Genomic DNA, 25,384 nt, shown 5'->3' with positions numbered 1-25,384 from the left:
CGATTTGATTTTATAAATATAACCCAACCATGTATCAGTGGTGCATTTTTTTTAATATGTTTGGAATATTATGTGGTAAATTCTTATCTCTCTTTAGGACTTGGCTTTTGGTGTACTTTCTATTGATCAGTGCTTTAAATTCTTAGCAAATATCACCCTATTAATAGATTTCATATAAGTTCATTTACTGTTTAGTGCTTTTAATGATTTACTCTGTAAAATCAGTTTGAGAATTGATTTTATCTGCTTCTGTATTTCCTGTGTTAACTTGAATTATAATGTGTAAATTGGGAATCAGTATCATTGTAGGGACCACAGATTGTCTTTTCTGTAAGCCTTTTAAGTCTTTAGAGTTACATTGTCTAATAAGAATAGTGTTTATATTTAAAGTCTGGATTTGCTTTTTGCAAAAATGCAGCGTGTTTGAAATGTCTACAGTAAAATTGCTGAAAAATTTATTATTGCTTAAGCAACTGTAACATTGCTTTACAGTTACAGCAACTGGTTATAAACAGCTCAGCTCCTGGGTATTGAGGGGGCTGGTTCTAAGAGGTAATTTCCTTGGCCAGATTATTTGATAGAATAATAATTTAATTATAGAAATATTTGGGGAAAGGGTAGGGTCAATAATGAAGGAGTGGGAGGCTTTTTTTTTTTTTTTAATGAAAAAGAATTTCACTTTCAGTGTTGTATTTGCATCTCGTTTTCCTGATAGATTTCTGTTTTGATTTTCTGCTGACAGGTCACATTTAGGGCAGGCAAAACATAAGGGATATAGCCCTCCTGAGAGTAGAAAATCTAATTCTAAGGCACCCAAAGTGCAGTCTAATACTACTTCTGAACTGTCAAGGGGACACCTTTCTAAAAGGTAAATCTTCATGTTGCTTATACATTTTTCAAGGCAGAATTACTTGCATTTGAATTATTGCATAATTTTGAAACTTACCAGGTTATCCCAAAATGTTATGATACCTATTTTCATTATTCTCTGGGTGTAGAATTTCAGGATTAACAATTGCATAGTCTTCATAGTGACGTCCATGCAGCATACCCTAGACAGTGCAGCCGTTCTTGCTTAGAGAGCTGTTTCTCCTTTTGCCTAACAAACCATTATAGGCATCTGAAATGCCATTTTAAATTCATTTTTCTTAGTTTATTGTTGTCAGAGCCACAGATCAGTGTTCTCTTAAGATCTAATTGGTGGGAATCTTTGGAGAGGACTGTAACTATAGATACTTGATACTACAGTATAAAACTTTCTAACCTTCATTTTGAAAGTGTATATGTTAATATTTATTTCAAGCTTTGACAAAGTGTTTGTGAATAGCCCCTCGATATTCTAGTTTCAACTGGTTCTGAACTGCTAAGTAAGCATTCTTTTTCTTGTAATCCTAATTCTTGTTTTGTGATTAGGCATGTTAATGTCATTAATCTTTAGGCAAAAGAATTAACCTGATCTTCCACTGTTTTACTATCCAGAGTGTCACACCTGCTTCCCCCGCTGGCAATTTTGAACCATTTGAAAGCCTATGTTTATTTAGTGCTGGACTTACCAGGAAAACTTTTGCACTTAAAAAAACCCAAAAACCTTATTTCCACAGATTTGAGAAGTTATAAATAAGTATTATATGACAGATTTAATGATGGCAGGCTGATACTAACTCTCTTCTTATCTGACCTCTTAGAAGCTGCAGTTCATCATCTGCTGTCATAGTCCCACAACCAGAGGATCCAGACAGAGCCAACACTTCAGAAAGGCAGAAAACGGGGCAGGTGCCTAAGAAAGACAGTTCTCGAGGAGTGAAACGCAGTGCTAGTCCAGACTACAACAGGACCAATTCTCCTAGCTCTGCAAAAAAACCAAAAGCACTTCAGCATACTGAATCTCCCTCAGAAACGAATAAGCCACATAGTAAGTCAAAGAAGAGACATTTAGACCAGGAGCAACAACTGAAATCTGCACAATCGCCATCAACAAGCAAGGCTCATACCAGAAAGAGTGGGGCCAGTGCTGGTTCACGGAGTCAGAAAAGAAAGAGGACAGAGAGTTCTTGTATAAAGAGTGGTTCTGTGTCTGAATCAACTGGTGCCGAAGAGAGATCTGCAAAACCTACCAAGCTGGCTTCAAAATCAGCCGCCTCGGCCAAAGCTGGGTGTAGCACCATCACTGATTCTTCTTCTGCTGCCTCTACTTCCTCCTCATCTTCTGCTGTAGCCTCGGCCTCCTCCACGGTTCCACCAGGTGCCAGGGTGAAACAAGGAAAAGACCAGAACAAGGCCAGGCGTTCCCGTTCAGCGTCCAGTCCCAGTCCCAGAAGAAGCAGCAGGGAAAAGGAACAGAGTAAAACTGGTGGCTCTTCAAAATTTGATTGGGCTGCTCGTTTCAGCCCTAAAGTTAGCCTTCCTAAAACCAAACTGTCTCTTCCAGGGTCTTCTAAGTCAGAGACATCAAAACCTGGACCTTCTGGATTACAGGCCAAATTAGCAAGTAAGTTTACTGGAAAGGTCTTTTTTTTTTTTTTTTTTTTTTAAATGATATTTCTCTTGTCAAAGGGATCTGGTTTCAGGGTAGTCAGGTTTTTATTTTTTTCAGTGTGTGGCAGTTTTGAATTTATTACTATACTTCTCTCTGTACATAGCAGAATATAATAATTGATATACCACATTTAATTTCATGGAGACAGATAAGGAATGCTCCCACCTTCTTGTTAAATCGTCATGATTTAGTTTCTGTATCTTTCTTTATCTCTGCGGCATTTGTTACTTAGTTCCTAATGTCAGAGTGGGGGCAGCAAGTTCTATAACCAGGTACAAAATGATTCTAGTCAAGAGTTGGTCATGACCACAATTGGAGATCAAATATTCTTTTTTGATATTATACAGTCTTGATGTATGGAAGCACTGAGTAAAGTTATTAGAATAAATCTGCCCTAGTGTAAATTAAATTTTATTCACATGTAATATTTTATGGCCATAAAGGAGCTTAGCCTAAAGATGAATACCTCTTATGTTCCAGAGCACTGGGCTCTGGGTCCCAGGTAAATGGGAAAGAATATTGCCTCTTGAAGCTTGTAGTGGGGTAGAAAGAACTAATGTTTGAGAATAAAACACCCAAACAAAGAAACAAAATAGACAGCCATCTTTGATGCACTTCTCTTCCTCTTTTTTCCAAAAAAAAACTTCTTCAGGAAGTCACATGTTCATTTCGTTGGAACTGATTAGAAGCAGCAGTGACCCTCTTTAATTACATGATTGCTGTAATGCTGACGTGTGTGTTTTCTATTTTGAGAAATCTAAAAACCACAAATAAAATAATACAGCACTTATCTGTGATTTTTAAAACATTTAATTTTTCTAATATTTAACCAGGAATCTTGTTTCTGACCATCTTTTCTTCTTTTAAGTCTTCATAGAAAATTTCAGACCTGTGTTTTGATAGGGTTAGAACTTTTTTTGGTTATTAGAAGATTTTGTATAGTGTCTACTAGTATTCTTGTCAACGTTTAGCTAATACTAAAGCAGCCTAACCTAATGATGAATCAGAGCTGTTAGCTCTGTTTAGTTTAACCCTACAATCTATAAACTACTTTTAGTTGATTCAACGTTAGCTAAACTTTGACAAGAATACTAGTAGACATTAGTATAAAATTTTACACTTAATCTGTATGATAGGGTTGTTGTGAAGGTAACATCTTTTACTCTTAGATTGTAGACTTTGTTCTGTTTAGTATTTTAAATATCTAGTACATCTGTATAAAATCTTTTGATTTTGAAGCTGCAGGTACTGGATGAAAGTTAAGATTGATATCTTGAAGTCAAAAGAAATATAAGGCTGGGTAAAAAGGGACAGCTATTTGTCTGTTGGTCCTGACAAGGTTTTCTTGACAACTGGAGTTATCTCTGCTCTTTATACCTCTCCCTCGGTCTCCTTTTAAGTGAAGTAAAAGCTTGTGTGCATTGTGTTTGTGTGCTTGTGTGTCACCTTGTAGTCGCTGTGTGACCCCACAGCCATGAGCAGGTTGAGTTTGCAGCACATTCCATGGGAATCACTCCTCCCCTTCAAGTCTACCTCATTTGAAGAGCTCATGTCTTTCAACTTTTATTTCTAGGAGGGTCCAGGGACAGGTGAGAAAACTTTATTCTTGAGTGTTGCATCCTCAGCTCTTCTCAGAAATCAGCTTTCTTTTCATACAGTCTGTTAATGTGATCTTTACAAGAAAACCCAGCCCTACCAGAGGCTGATTGGCATGGATTCCTTGGTTGTGAGGTTGCTCTCAAACAGGAAGCACCAAGAGTTTTGCTGCTACCCCTGTGCCACAGTGAAACCAGTCCATATATGCTGTTAAACTCCTTGTGCACATGGTCACAAACTGACTTGGTAGTTTAAAACTCACTTTAGTTATTTTTCTCATTTTCACAAAATCTGAGTGTGTTCTGTGGTCGCTGATTAACACTTTTCCATTTTCATTGCCGCCACCCTAGTTCTAAGCTCTAATTATAGCCTAAGTTGTTGAAATAAGAGAAAGGAACCGGCATTTTTTCTAGCATCTAAAAAGTGCCAGGTGTTTTACCTATGCAGTCACGTTTGATTTTCAAAAAAATCTGTGTTTGATGATAGTTACAAAGGCCATTTATTCCGAGGAGGTGAAATAACTTGCCTGAGTAACATGCCTCCTAAGTGACAGGATTTAAAGATGAGGGTATGTGCAACTTTGAGGTTTTGTTTTCTTTACTGTGCCACTTGCTTTACCCATGTCAATTCTTTGTGTTTTACTTTCACAACATATTTGGGTCATTAAGGATGTTAAGACCTCAGAGGAGATGAAGTTTTATTTGATCATTCTTTACTGGTATTGATTCATCTTTAGGCATGAACACTGCGTGAACGCCGGGGTTCACGTCGTACCATTCACCATGTATTTGCTTCTTTACAAATAAGTGAAAAACATTTTGAAACAAAATTGTGGCAGATATTTACAGTGCTTGCAAAGTGCCTGATGACCTGTGAATAGTTGCCATGGATCATCTCATTTACTCCCCATGGGCCCTGTGTGGCAGGTGCTCTTATCCCCATCATACAGATAAGGAAACTCAGGGTCAGTGAGGTCAGGTTACTGGTCCAAGGTCACAGAACTAAGTGATAGAGCCAAGAGTCAAACCCAGGCCATGTGATTCCAGAAATTAGTTGTAAGAACAGGATGCAGAGGATTGAGTAGGTTGAGTGAGCTCAGTCTAGGAAGGCTTCCTGAAGTCACACAAGGCAGGTTGAATTTTAGTAGGCATGGTTAAATGTGTCACTTCAGGAAAGAGTTTATAAGAAGCAGTGCTGCACTGTATCAGTACTTGGTAATGTTATTTAAGAATGTAGAGGCAAAATGAGGGGTCTTAGAGGAATCTCTAGGTTTCAAGTACTGGACTTTTGTGGGGTGGAGCTCTTAATATAGAGCTCAAAGTGCTAGATTTAAATCCTAGTTCTGCCATTTTATCAGCTGGTGACTGTAGGAAAGGTGGCAACCTTTTCATTGTAAAATGGGCGTAATCACTATTTAAGGAATGAGAGAATATGTGAGGAGACTTAGCTTAGTGCTTGTAGTACATAGGGTGCACCACTAAGTTTAGGGTGCATAGCTGAAGTTGAGTATCTTAAGACAAAACATATTCCAAGCAGTATTTTGAGAATAAAGGATTGTTACAAATCCTAGCCATTGATCAGTTTAAGGTGTAGCTTATCCTTAGATTTGGAAGACCTTGATAAAAAGTTCTGTTATCTCCTGATAGTTTTGTGAGGTTGGGCAAATCATTGAACTCTAGTCATGATAGCAACCTAATCCCTAATCTTATTTGCAAAATGATAATACTCATTTTTGTGAAGCATAAATGAAAGAATGTATAGGAAGACAACTTTGTAAAATTAGTACCATATAAACATAAAGTGGTGGATTGAGAGTTGTCATGTATTTGAAGGGCTTTTGTATGCTTCAGGAATTAGTTTGATTTCTTTTAATAACTTTAATCTAGGGGCAGAATTAGACTCAGTGGATAGAAGAGGTGGATTTCTTTTCTTTTTTCTTTTTTTTTGTGGAGGGAGGTAATTAGATTTACTTGTTTATTTATTCTTAGAGGAAGTACTGGGGATTGAACCCAGGACCTCATGCATGTTAAGCATGCTCTCTACCACTTGAGCTATCTACTTCCCCTGCAAAAAGTAGATTTCTGTTGAGTACATTTCAGGGGAAGGAAGTCTGTAAATTAACTAAAAAATGGAGTAGACCACTTTGTGGTATAGAAAGCATTGCAAATTGGATAGATGATTTGTTTTCTTCAACTTTTAGGAATCATTGAACCTGTTAATTAGAAAGTGATATGTTTCTTCAGTTATAGACTCATTCTAAGATATGATTGGTCAGGAAAGCTTCATGGTAAAGGATTTCCAAATTGTAGGAATAACGGTACTTACATGATGCTTTGTGAAAACCTATTTCTCTGTGGTCAGTTATTACTCAAGGAAATTCAGAATATGCTTTAACGTATTGAAAGCTGTGAGAATTCTTATAGTAACTTCTGCTTAACACCCAATATTTTGTAAGTCTGTTTGACCACCTGTTACCTTGGGAGATAGCAGTGGTCTGTAGTACACACTCTGGGAAATGGTATATTTAGTCAGGATATGTAAGCAGGAAGACCTTTCCTGGTGTGCTGCTTCGGCAACTGTGGAACAAGTTTCTGGTGAGGAACTAAGGTTGGCAGGAGAACTAGAGAAACAGGTACTTTTGTGATGGGCTTCCTGGAGCCTTGTGGCTTGCCAGCTGTAACTGATCAAAATAGCTCTGGGACAGAGGTCACCTTGTGTCAGTTGGTAGAAGTCTTGAGAATACCCCAGAAAGGACAGTGTTATATGACAATTTTTAATCTGCTTCAGGGAATTTATTCTTGCTGTGTGTTGTTTAACCTTAGTAAACAGACATTCTTATAAATTTATGTAGCATAAATATAAAACCAGTGGGGCAATGTAATGATACAGATGATTTTAAAAAATATTTTATTGGTATTTTGATGTAATATTTAAAACATTTTTATAATTAGTTTGGCTTCAGAATATATTTTGCTAATCTGCCTTCTCTTCAAGCTAATTTTGAAATAATTTGACTATTTTGAAGTATGTACTGTCTTATTAATGGTAGAAGGTGATGGTTGGCATAGTCATATAAGACACAGTTTGTGATCAAAATCTGGGATTAATTATGGAATTCATTTATAGAAAATTTTAAAGGTATCATATTTCTAGTCTGATATGTCTGTAGATCTAGTTTCCTCTCCATTATTTAAAGTGGACATCATGTGCTCATTATTAATAACATAGTCAACAGTAGTTACCAGCTTATTTCCAGCTTGAGTTTCATACTCTTCTATGACTTGCATGCAGCCTGTAGCCATTATTAGAACTAGACAAGAACCAGGCAGATGCCGAATTCTGGAAAGGTAATTCTGCTAAGATTAGGACTCTCCATCAGTCTGAGACATGCTGCTTTGTGCCTCTAGCAGGGAGGGCGGAAAAGAGAACAAGAGAAGCAGGACAGAAGAATTTAAAAGTAAACTATTGGTTTCTTATAGAGCCATGCATGCCGAGTTTTAAAAAATTCAATTATCTTTTAGCCTGGTGAGGTATTGGGTAAGGAGCTTAAAGGAAAAAGAATTGTGTGTTAAGAGTTTTCTATATTATAAGGCAGCTGTTAAAATAATTTGTTACTTTTTAACTTTAATAGTTCTGGTATGTAACCACGTATTACCAATAGCAATTTGTCAACAATAATTTTTAACATTTTTGAGGCTTAAAAAATACATTAAGTTAAAAAAATGAGTTGCCAAATTAACAAAGGGAATATTAAGTGGAAACAAATACTATTGGCCTCTTTAAGGCCTTGGTTTGTTTTTACACTGAATTTTAGACAACCATATGTAGTTTTGTATACCAGGTCAGAATAAGAATTAATTTAGGTAAATGACATGTTACTAAACTTACATAAAAGTTAAGTGAAAATTGCTCTTTCATATTCATGCCTCTGTTTTCTGTAAAATTTGATGCTTCTGATTTTAAAGTGTTGTTATTAAAAATGAAAAGTCCAGGAAATATCAAAATGTTCAGAAAAGGAAAAAAAGTTGCTTAACCCCATCCGTAAAGACTGCCACTTTCAAATTTCTGTATGTATCCTGCTAATTTTTTTCCCTCACATTAATCAGCACTTCTGCAGTTTAATGTCAAGTTGTGTAAGATTTATTACTAAAAAATAGCAGTCTTCCTGCTACGTTGCTCTTCCCCAGCTGATCATCTTGGTATTTATTTCATTGACTCTATAAATTACGTGCTTATGTGTCTGTTGAGTTTTTCTATTTTGAGCACTATTGCCTGCTCTTTATGGGAGATTTACTCTACCTCTTCACCCATCAAACACATACTGTACATACTTCCCATTTTCTCATTTCACTGTTCCATGTTTTATATGGGTATGTAAATGCTGTTAACACTGAGTCTGTGGGAACTTTTCTTACATATATTTTTCCTGACTTTAATAATTGTTTTCTATGACCGTTATCACTCAACTCCAAACTCTTTACTAATTGTCTAAATTGTTTCTCAAGCTGATTATGTGAATTTGTTTCATTTTCCTGAAGAAATGAGGTCTCTGGATGGTTGTCCTTTTATGCTGGTTACATTGCTTTTAGCTACAGTGTTTCTTCAGTGTTCTCTTCTGTTTAGTCTTCTGCTTCTAGGTCCCACATCTTCTTTCTTGGTTTGCTGTTTCATTTTGGTGGAACATGTCTTCCACTTGCTTTCTTTTTGTTTGTTTTTTTATTTTGTTTTTATTTTTAATTATTTTTTTAATAGACTTTATTTTTTTAGAGCAGTTTCAGGTTTACAGCAGAACTGAGCAGAAAATACAGAGTTCGCACATAGCCCTCCCCACCGACACATGTATTCTCCCCTACCCTCAACTTCCACTTGCTTTGTAAGAAAAAGTACTTAGGAGATTTTTTTTTAAGTTTTTATTTTATTTTATTTTATTATTATTTTGGATTTTGAATACCACCTTGATACTTTTTTGACAGATTGTTTGAATACAGAGTTCTGTGTAGGAAATTATTATCAATCAGAATTTTAAAGAATTATGTTATTTAGCTTTTAACACTGCAAGCATTCTCATTCTTGATCTGTTGTATATGTAACCCATTTTTTCTGGAAACTTGCAGATCTTTGTCTCCATTATTTAGAAATGTCATGATACAGCCATATCTATATGTGTTTGTTCATTTCTTGTTAGGGTGACCAGCAGTCCTGCTTTCCCTTGGGTCTGGGGCATTCCCCAAGCCTTAGAACTACCAGTCTCATGCAGACCAGGACAGCTGGTTTCCTTATCTTTGTTTCTTTTCTCTTTCTGGATCTCTGATTTTGAGTTAATTGTCCTTTTGGGAGGTTCTGGTCTTACCTTCTGGTCTTGGTTTCCTTTTTTGTTCTACTTTCTGGCAGATTTCTGCAACAGCTTCTAACCTTTATATTTGCTTTTTTTTTTTTTTTCATATTTGCTATCTTGTTTTTATTTTCAAGAAATTATTTTGTTCTCTTTTTTTTTTTTTAAGGTTTCCTAGCCCACCTTCTGTCTTTCTCTTTTCTTTTTTTCTTTTCTTTTTTCTTTTTGCTCTTTTTCTCTTTCTTTCATTGAGGTACAGTTGATTTACATTATTGTGTTAGTTTCAGGTGTACAGCATAGTGATTCAGTATTTTTGCAGATTTTATTACATTACAGGTTACTGTAAGATATTGGATGTAATTCCCTTTACTATACAGCAAATCTTTGTTGCTTATCTATTTTATGTGTAGTAGTTTATAATTGTTAATACTGTACCCCTGATTTGTCCCTCCTCTCCTCCCCTTTGGTAACCACAAGTTTGTTTTCTATGTCTGTAAGCTTGTTTCTGTTTTGCATATAAATTTATTTGTACTATTTTTTAGATTCCATGTATAAGTGATACCATATTGTATTTGTCTTTGATTTATTTCACTAAGCATAATATTCTCTAGGTCCATCCACTTTACTGCAAATGACAATAGTTCATTATATTTTTAGGGCTGAGTAATAATCTGTTGTATATATGTGTGTTTGTGTGTATGTATGCACCCACTCCCCTACCCACATCTTTTAATTCAATCATTTATTAAGGGCACTTGGATTGCTTCCATGTCTTGGCTATGGTAAATAGTCCTGCTATGAACATCATCCTTTTTAAAAAATTACTGTAGATGCCTTCCTGCCTTCCTTCATTCCCTCCTCCCCCATTAACAGTGAGTTTTCTTTTCTTGCAGAGTCCTCTTAAGTAGTGGGGGGGATGGGTTTGGTTTGGTTTTGACTTTCATACTAGGAACTTTCCTCTGATTCAGATAGTCCTGGTTGTCTCCTCATACTCAGGGATAGGGGGACCAGAAGTCTGCCTAAGCTCAGAGCACGTAGATGAGGTTTGGCTGAGATCAACTATGTATTGCACTGGTTGGGCTGTTCATTATGAAACCTCCTCTCTCATCATTTTTAGATCTTTTTCTTTGGCTGGTAAAGCTCCACAGGGCAGACTGTCAGACTCCTGCCTGGAGGTGAAAGCCTCACTGCCGGAGTCGTGGGGACGCGGTGGGAGGGAGCCGGAGGAGAGAGGCGTGCCGCCCACCTTGTCTGTGTGTACCTGTCACTTCCCCTCCCGTTTGTGGTGTGGCACACCGATTCGCAATTGTGTACATTGAGAATTTCTTTATTTTGTACTTTCTGAAGAATAAAGGTCTAGTGTTTGGCTGCCTCGGGAGAGGGACATTTACCCAGCTGTGCACGTGGGGGTAGGGATCTGGGGATCCGACTGCTTCACAAACAGCCCGTGAACCAACACTCAGTTTTAACCCTAACGTTGTCCCCGAGGTACCCGGTACCATCAGTTCCTGAGCCTTTGTGGGATTCTGAGTGTCAGTCTAATTAGTAGTTTATCTGAGCTTTCTGCCTTCAGTCTTCTGGGCTTTCCAGTGCATTTAATGCTTGACTTTCTGCTTTTCCACCTTCTAAGATTGTGTTGTGTTGTAATATTATTCTTTCCATCCTTGTGAATTTATGGCTCAGATTCTTTTAATGCTATTTTAGTGGAGTTTCACTGGAGGACAAAAGGGGAATGCGTGTGTGTTCACTCTCTTTGTCTTTACCCAGAAGGCAGACAGTTTTCTACATATGTGCACATATTTTTTCAAAAGTAGGAGTTCACTCTACATGACAATGGGCGTTGCATTTTGGGTGCCTGTTACAAGATAAGCTCCATACTAGACATTTGACATACATTAAATTTCATCTTCATGATGACAATGAGGCAGTATCCACATTTTAGATATGAAGAAATCATAGTGCTTTATCTGCTGAAGTAATTATTAACTGACTTCCTTAAGAAATATATAAATTATATCATTTTTACTGTACATGGATGTGCCTTTTAGCCCATTCCTAACTAAGAGGCATTTACATTGTTTTTCTACATTTTTTAGTTGGCTGTAGCTTTGTAATTCATTATTTTCTTGTTAGGTCACTGGTTATCTTCCTTTTAAATATTGATGTATATTTTAAATTGGTCCTAGAAATACATGAATTTATATTACCACTAGCATTGTAAAAATGCCAGTTTATTCACATCTTCATTAACTAACACTGTGTTCCCGCAGTTTTTATTACCATACTGATTTTTTTTTTTTTTTTTTTTTTACCATTTCCTGTTATTGGACACTTAGCTCTTCCCTAGCTCTTTCTCATTATAATGGTTAGATGGGTATCTTTCCACATTTCTAATGTTTTTAACTCACATTGCCAAACCAGCACACAAAATTGCTGTGCATTGACTTGGAAATAAAAACTTGGCAAAGAAAATTCCATTTGGAGTTTAGCTCACAGTCATCTGCAGACATATCTTTTATTGTTGCAGAAGGATTTTAAAATAAACAGCAATGATCCCTTTTTATATGATAGGTTACTTTTTTATTTTGTGAATTTATTTTAGCAAAATAGCCATTGATAAAGACATATAAACTTGAAAGTAGACATACAACAATGTCAAGTTATACCAGGTTCTCGTGATTCTGTGCTGGCTGAAGGAATTAAGTTAGTTGTGGAAAAATAATACCCATCATTAATTAATTCTCTTTATTGGGTCCAATTTTTTTCAGTAGCAAAACAGTCCTATTACATGATTCTAAATTGAACTCTTCTTATGTGGTAATAATCATGTTATTTGGTGCTTTTTTTATGAAGGGCAAAGGAGTGGTTCTGAAAATCCATTGAAACAGAGTTGATAACATAAATGGATACTTAATGTAATGATTTGAAGGCTCTTTTAAAAATATAAACAAATTGGGAATTTGTGTTTTAAAGATGAATGTAGTCATCTTTTGATACCTATAAATGTAAATGAGTTGCAGCGATTTTTCTGGATATCTACCTTTGTTTAAAATTGGTTTGTGTACCTAATTCATAACAGTTTGTCCGTGCTCCATTTTATAGTGGAGATGTATTTATTTACTCTCTGTGGGAATATGACAAAAACTATGTTAAGAAGATCAAGATACCTAATATTCTAGAAAAATCAGTACTGAAACTTTTTTATTACTAAGATATTGTTCAGCCCAGGTCTTCTTTTTCCTTTTAAAACAGATTTTTGTTTTGTTTTTATTTTATTTTGGAGAGGTTTTTGGTTAAGGGTGGGGAAGGAGCACTGATTTTTTTCCCCCCTAAACTTTAGACAAGTCCTTGTTCTGTTCTTTTTTCGCTTCGAAGTTCAGATCAGTAAAAATACTTCTGTAAAGGGCCAGATAGTAAATATTTTAGGCTTTCCTGACTACGTAACATATTCTTTTGTTACAACTCTAAAAATGTAAAAACCATTGTTAGCTAGTGGGCTATACAAAAGCAGGTAGCTACTCAGCAGAATTTGGTTCATAGGCCACAGTTTGTTGACACCTACTCTAGACTAAAAACTTTAATACAGTAATGACTTGTAAGATTTGGGGTTATATGTGATGAATATTCAGTCAAAATTAAATGAAAATCAGCTCACATGACTGGTGAAGCCAAGAAATTGGCTAGCTTCAGGCTTGGCTGAGCCCAACAGTCATTTTACATTATGGCATGATTATGGCATCAGTTATAAATATTTTTCTATCCATTCTTATTTTGGCTTTTCTCTGCCCTACTTCTCTGAAAAGTACAGTTCTTTTAAAGTTTAACACCAAGAATGGATATAGAGATTGTGGCACATCCCCACAAAGGAATACCACTTTGCAGTAAAAAGAAATGGACCACTATGTGCAACAACATGAATTCATCCCCAAAGCACTGTATGATCCCATTTATATGAAATTCTAAAATAGGCAGTAGCAACAGAAAAGATCAGTGATTGCCAGGGGCTTGAATATGGGGGAGGGGATTAACTGCAAGGGCCCTGAAGGAACTTTTTTATATCTTGATTATGGTGTTGGTTTTGTAGGTGAATACATTTGTCAAACTTACCCCCATTCACTTAAAATGAGTACATTGTATCTTATACAAGTTATTTTTTTGTTTTGTTTTGCTTTGTTTGGGGGGCAGAAGGCAATTCGGTTTATTTATTTACTTACTTATTTTAATGGAGGTACTGGGGTTTGAACCTGGGACCTCATGCACGCTGAGCACATGCTCTGAGCTCTACCCTCCTCCCTAGAAATTATATTTGAATGAAGTTATTTGAAAGAGAGTTAAACACTAAAGTCTAAAATAGGGCATGAGTAGCGAAAGTATCAAAAAGCATCAAAAAGTAGTGAAAGTATCCAGAAGTCACTTCTACAAATTAGCACTATAGCAGTAACCCACAGTCCATTAAGTTGAATGTTTTACTTTGAATGTCTCTGAATAGACGTGAAAATTTGTGCTAGTGTCTGTTGCTATTTCATGGAATGTATAAAGACACTTAAGTATTACATGAACTAAGTAATGTTAGTGACAATAATACAAAGATTTTAAATGTGGTTTATAAGTGAAAGTACCTTATTTTTTGCAGTTTTAATGTAATGTGCACTGTTGGTTTTTTCTTCTAAGTTGTACATTTTTTAGTCCATTCCAACTTAGTCACATAATTCAGGTAGAAAGATAAGTGTAATTTAATATTTTCTGAAATACTTAAACATTTCTGAATTTTTAAAATACTAGTGATAGTATTAGCTGAATATATTAGGCCAGCTTCATAATCTGTCTACATGCCAAGTTCATTATTCAGGTGGCTGGGGTGTGTATTGAGCCAGGCAAAGTTAAGTAGTATTGGATGTCAGACATAGCTTTGTGATCACATCAAACAATTTTTGTGATATGACGTAAGAAAAATCAACCTTAAAGTAAAATTGAAATTTAAGAAACCCTTAGGCCAATTTTCTCTTCCCACTGAAGTTTCACTGTTTGATCTTTTATGCCAGTTTCAAAAGTGTAGATAGTCTTTCACAAAAGTGCAGAGGTGGAAAAGACCTGAAAGATCTGGTTTAAATTTCTAAATGGTAATACCTGTCTGAACATAGGTTTTAGTCCTTGTAGTTCCTGTTTTGTGTTTAGTGTTTTTAATAGCTTACTTTTTACTTAGCAAGTTTTATTGTGTATAGTTTAAGTGTAGTCACAAGTTGAATGAACTGAATTTAAATAAAGAGTCTAAAAAGTCAAGAAGATGTCTAGAATCTTTTTTACCACCTCTTTCCCAGACCCGTTAGTGGTATTTTTAACAAAATCAAGAGTAAGGAATGTCTTATCTTTATACTTGTGAAATGGAAAAAATTTCAAATTTGAGAAGAAGCAGGTGATCTGGAGAATGGTTATTGTACGATTGGTCTCCGAGAAAGTTGGACATCTATATAAGATGACACCCAGGTTCTAATGGAAATATGCCCTGTTGACCTTGGAGACCTTTCACTGCTTGGGGGGGGGGTCTTTGTTTAGATGACACCACCCCGTATGCCACCATGTGCCTAGACTAGCACTCTGATGGCTTCCCCATTGTTCATAAAATAGCAATTAACTTTACTTAGTTGCTATACCTTTTTAGAATCTGTTTTCCTAAAGAGGTATTAGCTTCCAGAATAACATGTAAATGTGCTTGATTGACTTTTTCCCCTTACTTATGCAGTATTCTGTAAATTGGACATTCTAATAACCTTCAGTTCAAATGTATATTCCTTGCTGATGGGATGGTGAAAGAAAAGATTTTGTTCTTTCATGGCCTTACTGATGAGCCTCATATAAAGTTGGTGAAATGAAACAGTGCAGAGATATTGCAATAAAGTGCTAAATGAAATACAGTCAAGTCCTGAAATATATAGTATATACAAAAAATCTCTTTGCTTCAGTTAGTGGAGAAAAGTAGTGGAGGAGTGGAGATGTGATAGGAACTTTTAAAGAGGATGGTTTGAGAGAAGAGGGACTGTCATTCATGGTTTAAGATTGCTTGAGGCAAGGATAGGTCAGATCGAGAATATTTATCCTGAACAGGAATGCCAGGCACTGCATGAACTTCCCCAGTATGGGTAAGTGCAGTAAAAGCAAACTATGGAGGCAAAGCTACAGACTGCTGGAGAGGCCATGGGAAGGTTCTGTGGACTTTTGACCAGAAGGACGACTTGAAGAATGTTGTCTTTTTTAACTTAAGATAACTGCTGTTTTTAAAATTTAACTTCTGCATTTCACACATACAGGTTTAAGAAAATCTACCAAGAAGCGCAGCGAATCCCCACCTGCTGAGCTCCCCAGTTTGAGGCGGAGCACACGCCAAAAGACCACGGGCTCCTGTGCTAGTGCCAGGTAATAATTTGGGTTTCTCCAGTTTATAATTGGTTCATTATCTGTGTTCAGCTCTCCTCCAAATCCTTAATTTTGTAAGTCTTTAAAAGTTACTCAAATTTTCACTGGAATATTGAGTAAAGAAATTTATTCTGATATAGCTAGTATTATTTTTGTGAATTCTTCCTCGGTGTTTAATTTTTTTTTTTTTTTTTTTTTTGGCTAAGTTTTAATCATGCTTTTTTTTGGGTGACACAGGTATCTTCTACCTTTTCCTCTGTTGCTGCATTATCTGCACAGAGTTACTGCCAAAAGTTGGATGTTTGATTGTTTTCAGAGTTCTAGTCTGCCAGATAAATCTCTAATGAACATCTTTATGCAGATTTGGGTTATTTTTTAGAGCTGGCTTAATTTCCCAGTGGTAGGATTAATGGATCAAAAGGGAGGCCTGTTGTAATGGCTGTAATATTGCCTAATTAGCTTCTAAAAATGTTGGCACCAGTTATTGGGTTTAATGGGTAAGGGGAAGAGACGTACTTAATTTTCACTTTGAGTTACAACACCTGCCCTCAAGGAAACACAGGTTTTGTTTGTGTTCTTTCATGTCTCCAGTTCCCGTTTCTCCCAGTTGCTATTTTGGGGCCCATTTTCAGAAAATCATCGACCTCTGATAGATGATACATTACTTCACATGCTTTTATTAACTGATTCAGAATCTTAGGTTAAAGTTAGAAATCTCTTTGTTTCAGTCTTATGTCAGATTTTCCAGGTTGGTCAGTTGGTCTTGTGCTGCTAGCTGTTCACAGCCATATGGGACTCCCCCCCTTCTTAATAAGTAGTTTGCTTCTTTTATATGTAGTTTGTTCTCTACAAAATGTGCCAAAAACCAGTGATGAGGGTGAATGACTTTAGTTTGCCTTTGGCCTACTCTAACTCAGGTCAGTAGAAAAGTTGTGCTTCTTTTGATGCTGCTTTTTTCAGTGCTTCTCTGAGGTAATCAATGTTATCTCTTGGCCAGGGGGTACAGTAGGAACATAAGGAAAAGGTATGACTTGTTGCCTGTTAAGTCATAAGAAAAGGACTCTCGCCACTTTAATCTCTACTTTTCCACTTGTTCTCTAGTTCTATCGGGATTGTTTAAAATATTGTTTAAAGTATCTGGAGTTAGTACACCTGTTGGCCTTTGGATTTTCTTGGCAATGTTTTTATGAGGACCTCTGAGAAAATTTTAGCTCTTCAGAGCTTTTGTTCTGTTTTGGGCCAGATTTTGAACCCAGTTTACCCAAGGTTTATAATCTGAGTTATAAACTGAATTCACTGTGGTTGACTGTTTTAAGCTGTATGTGAAGTCAGGTGATCTAGCGCCCTGTTGTTCTCTGCAGCCTTCTCTCCTCCTCCCGGGGCCACTGTCTTCATGCACGTGGACTTACATGCTGTACACAAGCAGTCTAGCCTCCTGCCCGCAGGGCTCTTCATCTTAAACTTTTCTGAACTAGTTGAGATTCCCCTTAAATTTAGTGCTTTCATATCCTGTCACAGCAGTGTCTTTGTCTCTCTTTAGACTGACACATCTTGAGGGCAGCATCCAGTGTTCAGCACAGTGTGCCTCACGTGATTGGTGCAAATCAAATGTTAAATGAATGACTTAATTTGAATTTCACTAATTTGTAGCTTGGTAATTTGGGCTTGGAATGAGCTTTTTTTCTTCTTCTTTTTTTTTTTTTTTGTCTTTCTTTTTTCCCTTTCTCTCTGCTCCCCCTGTGAACAAAGGATTGGCTGAGTAATCCCTGCTAAGGGAGGATTTTTTTTTTCACTAATTGGAAAGATAAACTCTTGTAGAACTCTCCAATAATTCAGAGCCTTCATTTACATTCACTTATGCCTACTTTTTTGTTGTTCTTTACTAGGCAGCATCTCATTTCACTGTAGTTTGACTTTAGTCTAAAATATTTCTTTGGTAGTAGGTTTCTGCACTTCCTAAGGTAATTCGGGGACCTGCTGTTCAACCAATATTAAGCTGTAATAATTTGGAGAAGTCGTTTGTCTCTACCCGATTTACTTACTGATTTCACTATTAAAACTGAAAAAAAATCATCAGTAGAATATAATTTGCTTCATGAGAAATGACTGATGATTTTTTTCCATAGCTTATATACTATGTCTCAGTCTGAAACGAGTATCTTCCCAGATGTCGTCTGTATTTGTTTATAAATATTAAATATTTAATTCTTCATTTTATAGGATGGAACTGTTGTCCATTAGTAGGATAGTAGTTTTTTGATGATTTAAAGCAATCTGGAACTTAGATGGTGGGACTTCTCCCCTATCTTCTGCTCTTCCCCCATTTTCAAGTCTCAGTCTGAAAGTCCATATATTGATCCACTGTTTACCAGGAACTAGGGATCTATTTTAAATGAACTGAATTGTGTCTGCAGAAGGAACCACTTTTCCATTTAGTTGAAGTGTTAAAAATCACTTCTGTCTGTAAGGATGACAACAGCTCATAGCAACACAAAAGCTTGCATTGTGAATGTGATATATAGCTTAGAAGAATTTTAAGTATACAAAGTCTTGGTTGTTACCCATAGTGATTTTCTGCAACAATTTTTATGTAAAAAGAAGAAACTAGCTTTGTGCTCCATGCATTGGGGCTTTGTGCTGTGTGGACGTCGCTCCTGGTCACTGATCATGCTGCCTGTGATGGCGTTTTTCTGTTGTAGTCGGCGAGGCTCTGGCCTGGGCAAAAGAGGAGCAGCTGAAGCTCGTCGACAGGAGAAGATGGCAGACCCTGAAGGCAACCAGGAGACAGTGAATTCCTCAGCTGCACGAACCGACGAAACCCCCCAAGGAGCTGCAGGTAGATTGGCACTTCTTAGGCCTAAAATGCATTTATGCATCTTACAGATTTATTTGGAGATAAATTGCTTTTTAAGTATACCAAATATAGTGGAAGAGAGAAGACAGATATATCCTAAGATGTTAACATCAAACCTTTTGTTCTCTTTTCGCTTTATAGATTTAGTTTTTTGATTAGTTGTGTTTGTTTGTTGTTGTTTAATTTTTCTCCAAATCCAAATCTGTGCTAATTGCATTCAAGGGGCTTTTAAGAAGCAGTAAGTCCCCTGCTGTTTAGGTTTCTTACATGTTGATGGGTACATGTAATAGTAACCTATTGATTGCTTGAAACATTCAAATCCATAATAAAAATGGAAGGGTATGGCTTAAATTGCTTCATGCCCATATAAAATTTAAATTTAGAATGTTGTAATAATCCCTAAAAAGGAATAAGTATTCAGTTTGAATCTAAGCAGCTTTAAGAATACTGTTCATATTTTTATGGGTTCCTCATTTATATTCTTATTGATATCTTAGCACAGCAAAAATTAACCCCCCACCCCCATATGTCTCCATTACCAGTACCAAAAGAAGGCTAATACTCCCATGGTTGATGGTGGCTAACAGGTTTTAAAATGTAGCTTATGGTAAACATTTCTCACTAATATTAAGAATAGATACAAAAATGTTATAATTCATTATTATAAACATAGGAGTATGAGTCTTTTAAATCAGAATGATACACTAGCTTTAAGGATAGGCGTGTATATTCGTTTGAAAAGTTCTTTCACGTACTATAGTTAAATATTAGAACACGTGCTGGTTTTCTGTAATGCCTCTGGCTAATCATATGTCCTAATTTGCCAGGAGGGTTCTGGTTTGCCTACTACTGTCCCATGTTTTATACATTTTGTCTCAGCTTTCTGTCCAGCTTAACATTTTTACCACTGATCTTTCCTGGTTTTATATGATACATTACATGGTGAACTGTAAGTCTTTCCCTCCCTCTCTCTTAAATTGAAGTATAGTTGATTTACAGTGTTGTGCAACATCTCTTTTGATGGTGCCTTTTCCTAGAATTGTAGATTTTTGCAAAAATAAATTGCATTGCACATGCAACTCATTGAAGCTTTTTATGACACACCACCCATGCTTCCCAGTGTTTTAATGTTTATTCCAAGTCTGAACATGAAAGTGGAGCAATTCCCACATGGATGACACTTTGAAAGGGAGCTGCTGAGTGTGTTGTCAATGTGGACTCATTGCAGTAATTATAATAGCTAACATTTAGAGAGTGTACGCTTCATTGCAGACACACTATTAAGCACTTTACATATATTCTCATTTAATATTCGGAACAACCTGCTGCGGTGTGAGTGCTGTTACCCTCATTTTATAAATGAGAAAAACTGACACATAATGGTTAAGCTTGCCAGGGTTACAAACTGAAATGTGTGGCTCTCAGGTCTTAGAAAAGAAGGGCACATTTACAATGGCTGTGTTGTTCTGCTCCCCTACGGTTAGTGGAGTTTGTTTAATTCATATGGATGTAATTGGAAGCCAGAGTGAGGGGGTGGTGTGTAAAATTTTGTTCCCTGGTTTATTTACCTAAGAGGCTAAAAGCTGCAAGGGATTAGATCATAAGACTGCCCTCCTAAAGGCTTGCTTGTGTTTCATTGTCATCCGTATTGGAAATCACAGTGTGATCTAGGTATTTTCCAAGTTTGTGTAAAAGATTCGTGTGGCGTGTTCACTGGTATTAGATAAGCGCTAACGTCAGTACATTTTGGAGGCTGGATCCCTTGTGGGTACTGCAGGGGTTCCTCTGCTAGCCTTCTAACGTAGTTCTGGGGAAAGAGGCAGATTACTTACTAGCTTTATATTTAAAGTTCTTGTGTATTGTACTTTAGTTCCTCACTATGTAAAATTTAATTTAAAGAAAAAGAAAACTCTCTAAGTTAGTGTAGAGTATAAATCAGTGGTAACTTAGGACATCTTTTGGCAAGTGTCCGTTCTCAGACAGCTCTTGTATGGTTGGTATAAGACTCACTTCATTTGAAACATTTGAAATAATATTTTTACTGATTCAAAGAGATTAATCTTTTCAGTGTTATTTATATATTCATTTTTTTCAGTGTTATTTTTAAAGATCATTTCTTCCTGACCTATTTCAGTGGAATCTTTAATATAAGTATTTTTTTTTTCATGCATTGCCCCATCTTTGGAATAGTTGCTTATATCACTGACTTTGTCAGTGTTTTTGACACTTAGGAAAGTTTGTTGATAATGGTGTCACTCTGAAGTAGACTGTGACATGGAGTGCACCCCCTCTAGCTCTTCACAAAAGAAATGTTAGTTCTTGAAATAGAAAGTTAAGTGTTCCCCACATTGTCCCAAGAGCTGAAGGGTTTCGTTTTGGACTCCATGAGAACTTTATAGTGCTGATAAAGTCTTGCAAATACTAGTGGGGGAGTCAAGTGTTCTTATTTAAATCTGGAAATCAAAGTAAGGGAAAATGTTCTGACACCTACATTTTGCATTGAGAATCTTAATTTCAGAAGAAACAAACAGGGTCAGGTTGTAAAAAGAAAGCAGCCTAGTTTTGAAAATGTTTCTCTTCCTAATTATTTTTGTTTAGTACCACTGAAAGTTAGACTGCTGCCATAGCACCTGATGCCAAGGCGTAATTGTATCCTGAACAGCCACACTTCTGGCCTTGCTCAAAGGTTTTCATGACACTAAAAAGGCCTGTCTGTTGCCTCTCACGCTTAGGTATCTGGTAAACCCTTAGCAGTTCTGTCGGCTTTAACTGAGTATTGGAAGCTACCTTACATGGAAGATCTGCTAAGACGACATGGAGAGATACCAGTATAAACAAAAAACGATGGACACTTCTTAACATCTGACATTGTTGGATTTTCTCTGCTTGATAGTCTCGCTTTTATATTTCTGCCTGGGGACAGATCTTGTGTGTGTAGCCCGAGGTTTAATGCCTTGACTGAAGAACTTTGTCATTAACTCTTATTGGTGGGTTACGTTTCCTTACCTGCATGAGTTTGCAAACAGGCTAGGCTACTTTGGTTTATAGAATTTTGTAAAACTTAGATGCAGAGAGCTACAGTAGGCAGATGCTTAATACTTGCTGTCAAAGGGATGGCAGCCGGAAAGGATCTTTTTCTTGGGTCCAGTGACTGATTTATGTCAAAACAGACACCCTTTTGGAGTAAAAATCAGAATGTCCCCTCTCTTTGTAGAGGGTCTGTGGCTCCCGTTAAGGTTGGGACCACAGTATAAAAGTTTTAACAGCTCTTTTGATTCTGTGCTTTTACAACTTTTATGCCTTAGTTAATGTCTTTGTGGCAGTGCAATTTGAGACAGTTATTATTCATTAAGTTAATTGTTAGAATAATACATTTAAAAAATAACCTAACGTTAAACCTTTAAAATCATAGATTGCAGATGTGTAGAATGGTTTAAGGTAAAATCAGTAGGTCCTCTGATAAACTCCAAAAAACCAGCATTACCTTCCATGAACTTGTGGTCTTTTCCCTTAAAAAAATGTGTGGTTCCAGAGTGTACCTTAAAAAAAAAATGTTCACTTCTTAAAATGTTGGATTTGCTTTTCACATAATTGGAAAAGTTTCACAGCAAGTTTAAGAGCCACTTTACTAAGTTCAGTCCTAAATGGGGCCCAATAGCAGCATCGGTTGACAAGGTTTCTGTATAATGTGAAGACACAGCTCTACTTGAATTAAAAATTAGTACTGAAGAATGTATTTAAGATACTGATAGTGTATGGTTCGTAAGAGTACACCCTATGAAGTTGGACTGCCTGAGTTCAAATCCCACATCCCTCGTTATTTGTCTGGCCTTGGGCAAGTACACCTAAACTCAAAGCCTTGGTTTCCTTGTGTGCATGGTAAAGCTCGTAATGCTTTGTGTGGTTGGGAAGAAACCCATGGATACACTCTTCCATATAGTTAACTTTTAGTAAATGCCTCCGTAAGGAGCATTAGGGAGTACATTACTGCTTGTCTCCTTTTTTCCCCCACTGGAAGTGTGGATTTTGCTGAACTCTGATAGTCTTTAATATTAGCATTTCTAGTTAGCCTGTAGCTCTGAACCATGGGGCTGCCAACATTTTCTGTAAAGGGCCAGATAATTGATATTTTAGGCTTCATACAGGCTCTATTGAACTACTCAGCTCTGGTTGTAGCAGAAAAGGAGCCACAGATGATATGTAAATGAATGAGTTTGGCTATGTTTTAATAAAATTTTATGTACAAAGTGATGTGCTGGACTGAATTGGCCTGTGGGCCACAGTTTGCTGATTCCTGTTCTAAACCATACATTTTTTCCTTGAGTTTAAAAAAAAATCCCAGTGAAATGATATAATACTTAAATGAGAGGTTAAGAAAAGTATTAAAAAAAACAACACAGAGTTGGTGGCTGGTATACTGCCATCTCTTTCTTCAGAAAAACTCTTTAAATTCACATGTTATCCATGTGCCTCTTTTAATAATGACAAAAATATTCTTCCTGGCTTGAACTCTGACATTATCTGTGAAGTAGACAGGGCTTAAAGTATTGTGGATGATGTGATCATACACAGATTACTCATCTGTGTACAAAAGATGCTTTAGGACTCAACAGACAGTGGGAGGAGGGGACAGTGAAACTGCTAATTTTATAGGAGTATATTTACATCTCTTAGTCAGATTCATAATAGAATCAATCCCTATTTACTTAAACTGAATTATTGGTTAGGTTAGCATTTTGGGGGGTGGTAGAATGCTTCTGAATCTGAACTCTTCATTTTATACTTGTTTTGACATCTGAGTTGCCCTCTCTTTCATACTTCAATGTTTTGCGATCATCTGGTAGTTGTAATGTGTATCTTCGATGTTTTGTCCTGGAAATAAGAGAGCATAATCTTTGCACTCTATTGAAATGAAAGAAAACAGATGATAAACAATTGTATCTAAACCGTAGTTCAGAAATGAAGCAGAACTGAAGAAAGCACACATCTATCTACATGGAACATTTTCCCCAAATGTCAGTTTTGCTTTCTGTTATATTTGTGACTAATGACCCATCTATTAAATATCACAGTGGTTTTAGCAGTGTTATCATTTTGCACTTTTGGTAGAGAAGTTCAGGATAAAACAATTGAGGAACAGTTTCAAAGACAGGAGGAAACTGTGAAAGCCATGTATGAGTTAAATGAAATGCAAAAGTTGTATTTTTATGCTTGTTTCTTTTTTTCATGAAAGCCACAGGGTGATGTATAAAATAACAACTGAGTGCAGTGGACAGACATGTTTAATTATCTTTATTCATTGTTAATCTGTAAAACTCTGCTTTTTCTTTTTTAAGATAAACCAGACATAATGAGTTTAAATGTTCCTCTCTAACCCCCCCCCCCCCCCTTGAAGCCTCTAGTTCTGTTGCAGGGGCTGTGGGCATGACCACCTCTGGGGAGAGTGAATCAGATGATTCTGAGATGGGACGATTACAAGGTAAAGATAGTTATTGAGCCTACAAGAAACTTTTATCATGGGCTACCTGTTACTACTGTTCTTGGTTGAAATTAATTCAGATAAGCTCATCTGAACATAATCTAGCAATGCCTACACCTCTAAAGGAAGCTTTTTATTTAGTGGTGATTTGATGATTTGGAATTGGAACATGATCCATCTGGTTTTTCATTTTTACTGTTTAACTGGATAAAAACATTATATGATATATTTACTTTTTATGTTTTAAAATTTTTCTTCATTAGAATTACATGTATAGCTAGTAATGAAATAAGATGTTGAAAAAGGGGTAGCTTAATATATTGGTCTCTGGTACCTAATAACATGATGCAGTCTAGTAGGATGCTTTTTTACTGTGTTCTTGATCAGCTATTTCAAACTCAATATAGAATGTTACATAAACTCCAGGTATTATAATGTTGTAAAAAGCATACTTATGTTATGTGTACACGCGTCACAAGAGAACGGGTATGTATTTTTATTGTCTTCAGACAGTTGACTTGTGTAATAGATCCTTAATGTGAGGCTTAAAAGAAACATTTATAAATCAGCTTAATACTGCTTTTGAGTTCCTGAAAGAATTTAACAACAATCACTTTTTGACTAGAAAAACTGTAACGATTTTTCTCACTTTTTGGAATTGACAAAAATAATGTTTGTTTTTTAGAGGATCTCATCATCAGTATCTGGTTGGGAAATACCATCAGAGTGGAAATAGCACAGAGGTGCTTAACATATAATTTCTTCAAATTAAATATTTACTTTGGGTTTTTCTTGGACCTTTTATATGGTCCCTGATGACACTGATATTTAATATCTCCATAAAATCTTAAGATGCCCTAGAGTTGGCACATGGGTGTTATAACTTATATTATATTAGAATAGACAAGTGGTCTTGAAAAGTTTAATGCAGCTTCTCTTTAACATTCAGGATGGAAAGTGACATTTTATCGGTTACGTGAGATGAATCAGTTGCTTGAAACTTTTAGATAAAACCAGTTGTATTGACAGCTCAACTACTCTTCCTGCCCTTCTTTTTTCCATAGCTCTGTTAGAGGCCAGGGGTCTTCCTCCTCACCTGTTTGGTCCTCTTGGTCCTCGGATGTCACAGCTTTTCCATAGAACAATTGGAAGTGGAGCTAGTAAGTGAATACTTTT

General features: G+C 36.3%; 1 protein-coding gene across 17 annotated transcripts in view; it reads left to right on the top strand.

Moving 5' to 3' along the window:
• Positions 1–25,384, top strand: part of TRIP12 (thyroid hormone receptor interactor 12) — a 135,223-nt gene that overhangs the window by 51,215 nt on the left and 58,624 nt on the right. For 10 of the 17 annotated variants that reach the window (XM_032480425.1, XM_032480430.1, XM_032480428.1 and 7 more), the window contains 6 exons: positions 743–868; positions 1,686–2,488; positions 15,770–15,875; positions 18,575–18,711; positions 24,125–24,208; positions 25,273–25,368. In XM_032480425.1, coding sequence (XP_032336316.1) covers positions 743–868; positions 1,686–2,488; positions 15,770–15,875; positions 18,575–18,711; positions 24,125–24,208; positions 25,273–25,368 — 1,352 coding nt within the window. The remainder of the gene's footprint in view (positions 1–742; positions 869–1,685; positions 2,489–15,769; positions 15,876–18,574; positions 18,712–24,124; positions 24,209–25,272; positions 25,369–25,384) is intronic. The other 7 variants (XM_032480436.1, XM_032480437.1, XM_032480435.1 and 4 more) reach the window with 2 other exon arrangements.

The sequence above is a fragment of the Camelus ferus genome, chromosome 5 (genome assembly GCF_009834535.1).
Source record: "Camelus ferus isolate YT-003-E chromosome 5, BCGSAC_Cfer_1.0, whole genome shotgun sequence".
NCBI classification, from domain to species: domain Eukaryota; kingdom Metazoa; phylum Chordata; class Mammalia; order Artiodactyla; family Camelidae; genus Camelus; species Camelus ferus.
This window is presented reverse-complemented; position numbering and strand designations above follow the sequence as displayed.